Source organism: Alexandromys fortis, unplaced genomic scaffold (genome assembly GCF_014885135.2).
Source record: "Alexandromys fortis isolate MF-2015 unplaced genomic scaffold, M_Fortis_MF-2015_v1.1 scaffold_57, whole genome shotgun sequence".
In the NCBI taxonomy this organism is placed as follows: domain Eukaryota; kingdom Metazoa; phylum Chordata; class Mammalia; order Rodentia; family Cricetidae; genus Alexandromys; species Alexandromys fortis.
The window spans coordinates 2,943,431-2,954,713 of NW_026067941.1; the positions used below are offsets into that span (position 1 = coordinate 2,943,431).

Genomic DNA, 11,283 nt, shown 5'->3' on the forward strand with positions numbered 1-11,283 from the left:
GGCCTGCTCTTAGGCTGTGGCTGTTTGCCAGCTGGACGAGCCAGCCTCCCCAAGGACGCATAACCTTTATCAGCTTCCTAAAGTAGGCCATGGTGCCTATCAGCTCTCTCAGGGCAGTTTCTGTAACAACCATGGCCGCCTTCGTGGAGCTCAGTACCAAAGCCAGGATGCCCATCGTGGGCCTGGGCACCTGGAAGGTAGGTGTGCAGTCGTTGGAAAACTCCTTCTTACAAGTGGGGAGTGGTCCTGGGCATTTTCTCCTTTTTGCACAGCATCTGCAGGGGATGGGGGTTGGAATCCTAGAGCCAGGACCCAGCTTGTTTTCAGCTTCTGCCCTGCTTCAGGCCTCAAAGCTCAGACTGGCTTTTCCCAGCTGGCTGACAACTTCCCAAACAAGTGTCAGGTTTCCAGCTGTTTCTGGACTTGACAATGAACAACAAAAATACCATCTCCAGGCAGTTAGTCTTTTTGTAAGCTTTTCCTCTGAATTACTTCACGATTTACAGGTTTGAGCTGTGTGTTTCCAGTTGGGTTATTCCGAGATAGAACACTGGGTTCTAAATGACCCGGTTTTTCTTGCTGTCCACGGGGAAGAAAGGACTCCATTTGGAACATCCTAGCGGCCTGGGAGCCTGTGGAAAAGGCAGCCTCAGACCCCAGTCCAGGCTACTGAACTGGCGCCTGCACTTTTTACAGGGACCCCCCTGCCCCCTATGTGTTCCCCACACATTAAAGCCTGAGCTGGCTCAAGATGACAGAGAGCCCGGGCTAGGAGTCTGCTCTGGTCCCACGCTGGCTGTAGTCATCTCTCCTGCCAAGTGCTCCAAGGCCCACTCCAGGACATAGTGAAGCAGATTTGCTCTGTATCAGAAATTTCACATTCACCAAAGCAACAAAAAATCACTTGGAGATCTCCAGGGAGTCTACTCACTCGGAAAAATCAGCCGAGGTGAACTTTCAGAGTTCCCGCAGTGATGTAGGGTCTCTCAAGGAGTCGTTTTCAGGATGGGGTGCTGCTGGAAAGGGGCAGTGAGTTCACCGGTGCAGGAGCAGGGGGATGGGACTTGAGCCTGGACCCCAGTGCCTCTGAGTGGCTGGCAGCAATTCCTTGGCCCCATGATGATATAGTTGTTGATCTCTGCTATGTACACTTCTCTACGTTTGACAACTACAGCAAGAATGTCTAGACTTGGTTGGGGGGTGGATTTACTTACTGTTGTCTGAGACAGGCTCGTGCAGCCCAGGCAGCCTTAGAGCTCACTAACTGGCTGAGACTGGCCTTGATCTCATGACCTTCACCCCCACCTCTACCTCCCAAATGCTTGGAATTATGAGCATGGGCCACCGCACCCAGAATGTGAGCGTTTTTTTTTTTTTGCTTTTATTTTTAATCAGACAGTGATGCGTTCCAGGCTGTCTCTAGCCTCACTATCCTCCTCTCTCCTGCCTTTTCCCTCCTGTGCTTGGGACGCAGGCTTGCACTATTATACTTGACTAACAGTGAGTTCTAAGTTTTGTTTCTGGAGGCAGGGTCTCACTGTGTAGCTGTGGCTAGCGTGGAACTTGTTGTGTAGAACAGGCTGGCTTCAAAGACACAGAGATCAGCCCCCTCTACATCTATACTGCTGGGATTAAAAGTGTGTATTACCATGGCTGGCTTAACTTTTTTTTTATACATGTTTTGTTAGTTTGCTAGTGTAGTGGTGTGCATGCAAACACGTACATTTGCACACTCAACTACCTTTATGCCATGGTGTGCATGCGGCCTTTGGAAGGATAGTTTGTATGCGTCAGCTCTCTCCTTCTACCATGTGAGAGCTGGGGATTGAACTCAGGTCCTAAGATTTGGCAGCAAGTCCCATTACCCTAGGAGTCATCTTGCTTCCTCCGCGAAGTGAACTTTAAGGGTTTATTTTCCTAATCCAATATCTGCTTGGCTGGTGGAAATTGGGAGAAGCTATTTCAGATGTTCTTTTGTTTTTTATTTCTTATTGACAGAAATGAAAATCCATTTCTGTGTAGTTTCCTCTTTGTTCCCCCTCCCGAAACAGTGAATATATAATGGATTGCATAAGGATATGCAACCCTATGCATGCCTAAGTGACAGGCGGTACACCAGAATCTTTATGTTCATTGATGAAAGCAAACAATGTAAGGACCTTATCAGGTAGGCTGTCTTGACTGCTGTTTTGCAGTCAAGGTATAAAAAAACTGCAATCTGCTCAACCTCCGAACTCTACTAATGGGAAAGTTCATATTAACTTACAACAACTATAGTTTAAATGTTTATAACTGTCTGGGGGTCTGAGGATTCTTCTGGTCCACTGTAGATTTGAGTTTAGTCTTTAGCAAGTTGCAAGGGGAACAACTGAACAGCCTTCAAGATCAGCTTAGATTAGAGAAGAACTCGTTTTTTTGGCTAAGACAGAACATGGGTGATAATCACAAAAAACAATTCACAGTTTAGGATACAACATATGAATGAAGATCAATAGATGAAACCAATCATATGCTAACCATAAAAATTAATAAAATGATCCAGTCTTTTCTTCTGAAGAGTTTTCCAAAGGATGTTTCCCTACTCCTGACACCAGTGTCTATTTGAAATAGATCCTAGCCAGGCTGTGGTTTTGAGAATCTGATCTATGTGGAAGAATGGCTTCTAAGGGTCTCTTCTGTTGTCTTTCAGTCTCCCCCTAATAAAGTCAAGGAAGCTGTGAAGGCCGCCATTGATGCTGGGTATCGCCACATTGACTGCGCCTATGTGTATCAGAATGAGAATGAAGTGGGGGAAGCCATCCAAGAGAAGATCAAGGAGAAGGCCGTGAAGCGGGAGGACCTCTTCATTGTCAGCAAGGTAGAGTGGCCCACTTGGTGGACAGGATTTTAAGGCAGGTAGAAATATCTGGGAATGGGCAGCTTCAAGAGTTTATCAGCCACCCCCATCTGCTGTATTCTCCCAGCACCTCTCACCCACCTTCATTCTATCTCTGGATGTTTATCCATGCCAAATCAGTACTAGTAAGAAAATGCTGATGCTGGTCTTCTACAGTATTGGATCTCTTATAGTAGTGATGGCTTCATTGAGCCTCCTGGTGTTCTTGACCTCCCTGTTTCCAGCAGTGGGATCTACTCTCCAAGGGGCAGTAAAGGGTATGGTTGGGATGGCCTCTGAACCTTACTGCTTGCTTAACGTGACTGCGGTCTCGATGGCCCTGGTCTTGATGTTCTCAGACATGTGTGGTTTGAAAATGGTGGGAGCATTATTTATTGTCACGTGCAAATTTCCTTTTATCTCAAACCAATAAAATGTGTGAATTATAAATTATTATATAAAGCAGAGGTGTTGAATGTTAGGTATTTGTGGAGCTTTGGCTCTGTGCTGGTGCATGCTTGTTCAAGGAAATCGTAACGGGTCTGACACACAGCCCCAAGTGTTGGTGTGGGTATGACTGATGGACTTGGGGATCAGAGCAATGAAAGGGTCATCTGCTCCCAGTGTATCAGGATACTTGAACTTTAAGGGTCAGATGTAATTTCTTCCCTCTGAGAACTGAGACTAATACAGCCAGAGACTAATATAGAATGTCAACTTCTAATTAGGAATCAAATGTGCTAAATGAAACAGAATACCAAGAGCATGGAAGAGGACATAGGCATGACCTTGACCTTGTTGAGGGCTGGTGACCTATTCTAAATATTAAATAAATGTATTATAAACCAATGGCCTGACCTGGTTTTAGATCAACAGCAAATCTCAAAGGAGAGATGGTGACTGTGGGGTGGCCCTTTCTTTACCCCGTCCTAACGTCCTCATGTCACACTCTGCAGCTGTGGCCCACCTTCTTCGAGAAAAGCCTGGTGAAGAAAGCCTTTCAGAAAACCCTCACGGATCTGAAGCTGGACCACCTGGACCTGTATCTAGTTCACTGGCCACAGGGATTCCAGGTTTGAGCTGCTCTGTGTCCCATCTGTAGCAAATGCCAGAGCAGCAGCTGTGCCTGAGCTGGGGCAGGGGGGTGGGCTGTATCAGGAGTTCTGCGCACAGCAGAAAGTCAATGGCCTAAAAAGCACATAGGTGGAACTTTCTGTCCTGCCAGCCAACTCCCAAATAACCACAGACACTTTTTGTTATTTATAAATACTTGGCTTCTTACTAACTAGTTCTTACAAATTAAAACTTACATTAATCCATATTTATCAATTTACATGCTGTGAATTGGCTCATGGCTTGTATCCTCATCTTCTACACGTCCTGCTTCCTCTGCACCTGGGTGATGACCCTGCCCTTCCTCATCCCTGCTCTCTCTAAGTGCTGCCTAACCTCTCCCTGCCTAGCTATTGGCCATTCAGCTCTTTACTAAACCAATAAGAGCAATGCATCTTTACAGTATAGTAAAAGACTGTTCCACAATAAAAGCAGTCCAGAGCTGTGTACAGGAGCATCATGTGCTAATGTTATGTTCTTACAGTTGGTTTGAGAGAAACTGATTCTTGCCAGCTAAACTGCAAACTGGCCTGTCACCTTCCTATTCATTCCCAGCCCAGTCCCCTGAGCAGAGAGGATGCGAATCTCTTGGGACAGTCTTGTATGACACACATCAAGGATCAACCTTTTGCTCTTTATTGCACCCCTGCACGGAGAAGTAGCATCCGGGAGCAAAACCCAAATATAGGAAAGCTGGCAGATAATATAATCTGAAAAACTATAGCTCCACGCCTGGGACCCCACTCCTGCTGGTTCCACAGAGTAAAAAAAAAAGTTGAGGAGGGTCTGGCAAGATGGTTCTGCTTTTAAGAACACTGGTTGCTCTTCTAGGGGATACAGGTTTAATTTTTAACAACCACATGGAGGCTCATAAGGGTCTGTAACTCCAGTACCAAAGACTCAGACATCCTATTCCTGCCTCCACAGGCAGTTGGCAAGCATATGGTTACACAGACAAACATGCAGGTAAAACAGTCATTCACATAAAAACAAACAAACTAACAAACAACAACAACAAAAATAAAAACGCAAAATCTAAAACCAACAAAATCTTTTAAAAAAGTGAATGTGGGGGAAATTGAAGGGATGTGAATTCTCATTCTACTTACTGTGCATGTGACCAGTTTGGGTGATGACTGCATACTATCCCAAATTTCAGATTTGGGCTGCAAGGACAGACACTGGCTAGTATCCTCCCCTGCTAGCCATGTCATTTTCATATAACCCTCGTCTACTAAACTCGAAGCCAAAATGCCCCCCAGTATCTATGGATTTAGGTATGTTGAGTTAATCTCTGTAAGGACAATAATGGCTTTGACAGTGTACTAAGGATAGATGGTCAGACACCGTCTGCCAGGGTCAGACGCAGGGTTTCCATCCCACAGCCACTGCCACATAGATGGTTCTGAACTTTTCTGTGACAAATGGGTTCTTTGGGAATCCATTGCCCTCAAACCTTGCTTCGCAGAACCAGGCACCCATATGTAGGGCCTAATGAGGTTTTTGTCTTGCGTTTACAGGCCGGAAATGAATTTTTACCAAGAGACGAAAAAGGCAACATTCTCGTCAGTAAAGCCACATTCTTGGATGCTTGGGAGGTAGGTTCCAACTTCTCTGTATGTGCTCAGAGATAAGAACTTCTGTCAGGACCCCTTGACGTTCCACCCTGATATGAAAATGTCTAAGTGCCCTGTGTCTAACTTCACCGCTACTGTTTCTCTCTTTCTATTCATGTATTTGATTGGGGGGAAGGGGCGCTTGTGGAGTTCAGAAACCTTGTGTGGGAGAAAGTTCTCTGCTTCAACTATGTGAGATTCTGGGAATATACTTTGGTCTCTCCATGTCACATAGATGGATTTTGATCTTCCTCTGAAGCCCAGGTAGACTCTGAATCCTGAGTCTCTCGCCTCAACCCCCCAACTTAACTGTGATTCTCAGCCTACACCCAGGCCTATCTGCTCTTGTAATTCCTCTCGTTGCTGTCCAACACAGCTTGATGTTCTGTGTGGAAGGCCTTGTGTGAGGAAGGCCTTGAAGATATATGGGCTGTGGCGAGAGTGCCTATCTTGGCACTGGAAAAGGGCTGGAATCTATCCTACTGACTACCTGCTTAGCCCAAAATGGAGTCAACCCAAGGATGTAGGGTTTATAGATTATTACCCACAGTGATCTTGTTTTAAACTTTCCCAAAGATAATGATCCAACCCTAGAGCAGCAGAACATGAAGTTATGATCCATTCTTTGTAAGTTCCTGTCCAGTAGTTGCTAGGATTGAAGCATATACAATGTGTTTGCTGTTGAGACTCTTTCAGTCACAGTGCTAAGGTTTCTGTGGATGAGCCATCAGCCCCAGTACTAGGGGACCTTAGCTTATTTGACAGTTCAAACAACATAGGAATCAAAGAGGGAAGGAAGGAATTGTCTGATCCCAGGAGAGACATTAAAAAGAGTTTTATCTGGGCCTGGAAAATTAAGGGAAGAAAGGTGGTAAAACCATGAACAGAAGCCAGAACTTCACTTTTCATTTCTGGTTACAGCTGAGCTGGGGAGGGGTGGAAGGGGTGGAACCAGTCTTGCAGGTACCACAGTCTAAAGGCGTAAATCACAAACAATCCAACACCAGGTTGGAATTATGATTAATAGAATGGTTATTTATTAAAAAAGGAAAAAAAAAACTTAGATCGCCGTCCCAGACAAGAGCCCTCTGCTCAATCAGAAGGAAACGGAGCAGGAAGCAAGACAGAGAGAGGAGAGGGAAGTGGCCGCTTTTTTAAAGAGAGAGAGAGACCACACCCCCAATGGGCTCTGGTATCTCAACGATTATTGGCTAAAGGAGCGGAAGGACCTCCCGCAACAACAGTCTAGCTGGAGATTCCCTTTAGTGCTCCACTTGACCTTGTCACAAGCAGCCATTCCTCCTATCCAAGACGAGACCAACCCAGCATCCCTGTATGCTCCTGCAGCCATCTAACTGGTGTTCCTCACTGTGACAGGCCATGGAGGAACTGGTGGACCAGGGGCTGGTGAAAGCCCTGGGCATCTCCAACTTCAACCACTTGCAGATTGAGAGGCTCCTGAACAAGCCTGGACTGAAACATAAGCCAGTGACCAATCAGGTACATTCTCTTTGTTGAAGGACCCTGGTCTGGGACAACTTCAACACTGGGAGGCAATTTCCATACTAGCTACTGAGTCTCATCTCTGAGGTCTGTATTCAGGATGCTCAGGGAGCTGGGAGGCAGATCTCTGGGTCTGGTTTGGAGCACATTTATCAGTGATTTGCCTTTGGTCTTTGTTTGTATTTGCTCATGTGGAGAAGTCTTTCTGAGCCACTCAGAAAGTGGCTAGTGGCCTAGTCCCCTAGTGATGGAGATGTTTTCTCTTGCAGATTGAGTGCCACCCATTTCTCACCCAGGAGAAACTGATCCAGTACTGTCACTCCAAGGGCATTGGCATCACGGCCTACAGCCCTCTGGGTTCCCCAGACAGACCTCAGTAAGGCTTCAGGATGGTGTCTCTTCCTTTTAACATTCTTATAACAGTATTTGGTAACTGGTTGGTAATTCCTAAGACACTAGGAAAAAACTATGTCTATCTTTGGCAATGTGTTGAGCCATCTGAGGGAATGCAGCTGTAAAAATTTTTGGAAAACCCAACAGTGGTCCTGGCTGATACTCAGAGAAGAGGTCATTTCTGTCTTGCATGACTAGGTCATACTTTTCAACTGCTAAAGCTCTGGTCCATAGCTGGACTCCTGGAGAGACACAAAGCGCGCTCTCTCTCTCTGTCTCTCTCTGTCTCTCTCTCCCTCCCTCCCTCTCTCTTTCCTTTGTTCCTTCCCCCCTCCCTCTCTCCTTTGCCCTCCCCCCCACTCTCTCTGTCTCTCAGATGGAGAAGGGTGTCATGCTCAGCCTTGGCACTGTCCTGGAAGTAATGTTCATAGTCATGTAGTAGCCATGGTGATTTTCACGCCAGCCTTCTCTCTTCCCCTAGAGCCAAGCCAGAAGACCCTGTTGTACTGGAGATTCCCAAGATTAAGGAGATTGCTGCAAAGCACAAGAAAACTGCAGCCCAGGTAAAATGGAGTAATTCCCCCTTTATCTAACCACCCATTCTTGTATTCTTGTGTTTTACTGCTATTGCCTTCTTTTAACGCATTGGAGGGGAAGAAATGAGAAATCTAAGTTTGTTAGGACCTCCAGGCAAAACCACTGGCATCAGAGAAGGGCTGCCTCTGTCAATTAGTTTCTTGTCAAACCGCTAGGCTCAGCCTCATGAACATTGCCATCTGGACACAGTCTCAGCCTCATGGCCACAAGCTACCCACCTCTTTCCTATCTAGGAAAATCAGTGCTGCCTCCAGCATCAGGGGCTGTAAGATGAGGCCTGGAAAGTGTCTCTAATAATAGCTAAAGCTAAATACAATTACCATTTATCTCACTAGGAGGGGTTCTTTATAGGTAAGTGGATACCTGATGTCCCCTCTTTGTACACAGGTTCTGATTCGGTTCCACATCCAAAGGAATGTGGTGGTGATCCCCAAGTCTGTGACACCCTCCCGCATACAAGAGAACATTCAGGTAAGATGTGGCCTCATCATTTGCTATTCCCACTTGGTGGAGAGGGGCTGGGAACGATCCAGTCCTTGAACTTTAATCCCACCCCTTGATTGCCAGTGTGACTTCACGTCTTCCAACTAACTACCTGACCTACACTTGTGCTAGTTAGCTGACCTCAACAGAGCTGCAGCAATTACATGCATGTGGGCCATGAGTGGGTTGGAGGCAGGCACCAGCGAAGGCCTGTCAGATCTGAACGTCTGAGCTTTGTCCCACTGGGGAGATTCCTGTTACCCTTGAGCACTTAGATCAGAGGCCCACACATTTCTCGTCAACTATGGACTCTCTTGGTCTACTCATGCTCCTTTTTGTAGAAGGTGATGCAATGGATTGAAAAAAACCACATCTCCTACATGGCCCTATGCATTTCAGTCACTGCACACACTGCACACACCTACAAAGCCCCCCTTCCAGGACACAGATATCTCTAAATTATCCAGTCAGCATTTAGAGAAGAATTTGGAGGCATTATGCCTGAATGGGAGGAACACCTATAATCTTAGATCCCATCAACACTTTCCTTGCTAAGGATGTTTTTGGAACTTTCTAGGTCTTTGACTTCCAGCTGAGTGATGAAGAGATGGCCACCATTCTCAGCTTCAACAGAAACTGGAGGACCTGCGGCGTGTTTGCGTAAGTGGCATCAGGTTAAGTAGGAGGGTGATCAGGGCGTTATCTAAGAGGACAGTGCTCTTGTATCAGGATTTGTGAGTGGAGTCACAGATCAATGGACTCAAAAGTAAAACTAGCTGGCTCGTACTAAAAACCCTACAACTTACTAGAGATGGGGCCTTGGGTTGTTTGGGTATCACCAAGTCGCTCTCTCTACAGAGTAGGATGACAGTATTAATTGCAGCAACCATCCACTGAGTACTAGTTTAGGATATAGCAGACATTTTAAGCTCTTTGCTTATATTAGTATCTTATTTAATACTCATAACCTATCTGTCAATTTCAGTTGTACTTCCCACTTCATGACAATGTGAGAATTTGAGGCCCCCAGTTGTGTGTCAACTTCCTTATGATCCCTCATTACGACAATCTACTGGTGACCAGGTCACAGTTTGTTACAGACCCTCCTTCCTTAATAGTCCTCTCATCCTTTTGGGTGACATCATGGTCTGTGTGCCCTATCTCATTTCCTCATGGTCTTATGGGAGCCGGGACTCAGAGAGCACAAAGGGGCTGAATAGACCACTGAACGATGCCTCTTAGGGCACACTTGTTGCTTCTGGGGAACAATTTCTTCTTATGCTTGTTGCTGCAGGGCAAGTCATCTCGACGACTTCCCTTTCCACGCCGAATACTGACACGGATTCACCTGATGAGCTTGCCCAGTCGCCCTCTTCACGGGTGTGCCATCCTCTCCTCAGGACTCCTGTTGTTGCCAAGCCTACCAGATACCACACTGAACCAGCCACAAGAAGACAATTCTGCACTTAAACCTCATGTTCAGCTAGAGGCAGCCTGTCACAGACAGGACAATGGTTTTCACTAATTAGATCTGGCCAAATGTTTGTCTTACCCCAGAAACACTGGTAATTCTGAGGATATAAAGATCAAACAATACAAATAACAATCACCACACACATTTAGCAGTCAGGAGAGCTTTCTGAACGCCGTGGGTCCAACTTTCACCATTCATATTTTACAGAAGAGGAAATGAAGCCAAGAATTTGCTTGGGGAGAGGTCAGGACAATTTGCTGTCTTTGTCATCCCAAGCCTTCTCCTGGCAGGTACCTGCCTCTTTCCCCAAAGACTTGACTCTTTCCTCTTCTTGCTCTTTCCTCTGATATGCCATGACAAAGGTCAATGCTGCTGGTAGAAGAGCCCTTAAAATTCACACAATTCCACTATCGAGAGAGAAAGAGAGAAAGAGAGAGAGAGAGAGAGAGAGAGAGAGAGAGAGAGAGAGAGAGAGAATGGCATTTGTGGGAATGGGGCAAGGAATGAGGGAATCTGGACATGACAACATTAACTGTTGCCGATAATCTAAAACTCTATTCCTAGAAAGTATGTTAAGAAAACATTCTTAGAAACATTTCCAATTATTTAGGAACATCCACATGAAAGCTTAATGAGCAAATGGTCATTCATTTTACAAATAAAACAGAACTAACAGTTTGCCATATTTAGTCCAAATACTTTTTTAAAAGAAATTTATTCAAGATCCAAGTTGTAGTCAAGACAGGGGAGGATCATTCCTCCATCCCTGCTCCCCATAATCGGTGTCCATTGATGGTTTCTGAGTCACCTCATTCTCTGCTGCTCACAGGCCCATTTAACACTCAGTATCCTGCTCTGCTCTTCCCCGGGGCCCATGGTGAAGGAAATGGGGGGACACTCGCTACCCAAGCTTCCTAGTCAAACTTCTGGGATTGGTCATTGAGGTTCTGTTAGGAGGTTGAACATCAGCAGAAAAAGTCATCATTGTCTTAACACGTAATCCCAGATCTTCCTAATCAAGCCTCCACATTGTTACTGACTCCTACCAGCTGACAGCGCTTCTTGGATTAGGGTATCCCCCTTTCTCCTGTATCCTCTCATCTCAATGAGTTGTTGGTTGTTTTTTACTCTTTACTCTTTGAGGGGTCCACTACTGAGCTCCCAAATAATCACACGGAGACTTATTCTTTCTCATGAATGCCCGGCCTTAGCTTGGCTTGTTTCTAGCT

General features: G+C 45.8%; 1 protein-coding gene across 1 annotated transcript; it reads left to right on the plus strand.

The window, feature by feature from the left end:
* Positions 1–10,732, plus strand: LOC126505199 (aldo-keto reductase family 1 member B7-like). The gene is made up of 10 exons (XM_050147984.1): positions 1–197; positions 2,690–2,857; positions 3,832–3,948; positions 5,509–5,586; positions 6,982–7,104; positions 7,377–7,483; positions 7,982–8,063; positions 8,485–8,568; positions 9,158–9,240; positions 9,875–10,732. Exons 1-10 carry the CDS (start codon positions 90–92, stop codon positions 9,915–9,917), a joined length of 993 nt encoding a protein of 330 aa, XP_050003941.1. The 5' UTR covers positions 1–89; the 3' UTR covers positions 9,918–10,732.
* The last annotated feature ends 551 nt before the right edge of the window (positions 10,733–11,283 follow it).

Bases quoted from the DNA above. Each gene is read 5' to 3' on its own strand.
- LOC126505199 (XM_050147984.1), top strand. From the start codon at position 90: ATGGTGCCTATCAGCTCTCTCAGGGCAGTTTCTGTAACAACCATGGCC. The intron at 198-2,689 runs GTAGGTGTGCAG...GTTGTCTTTCAG, and splicing joins TGGGCCTGGGCACCTGGAAG to TCTCCCCCTAATAAAGTCAA. The intron at 5,587-6,981 runs GTAGGTTCCAAC...TCACTGTGACAG, and splicing joins CATTCTTGGATGCTTGGGAG to GCCATGGAGGAACTGGTGGA.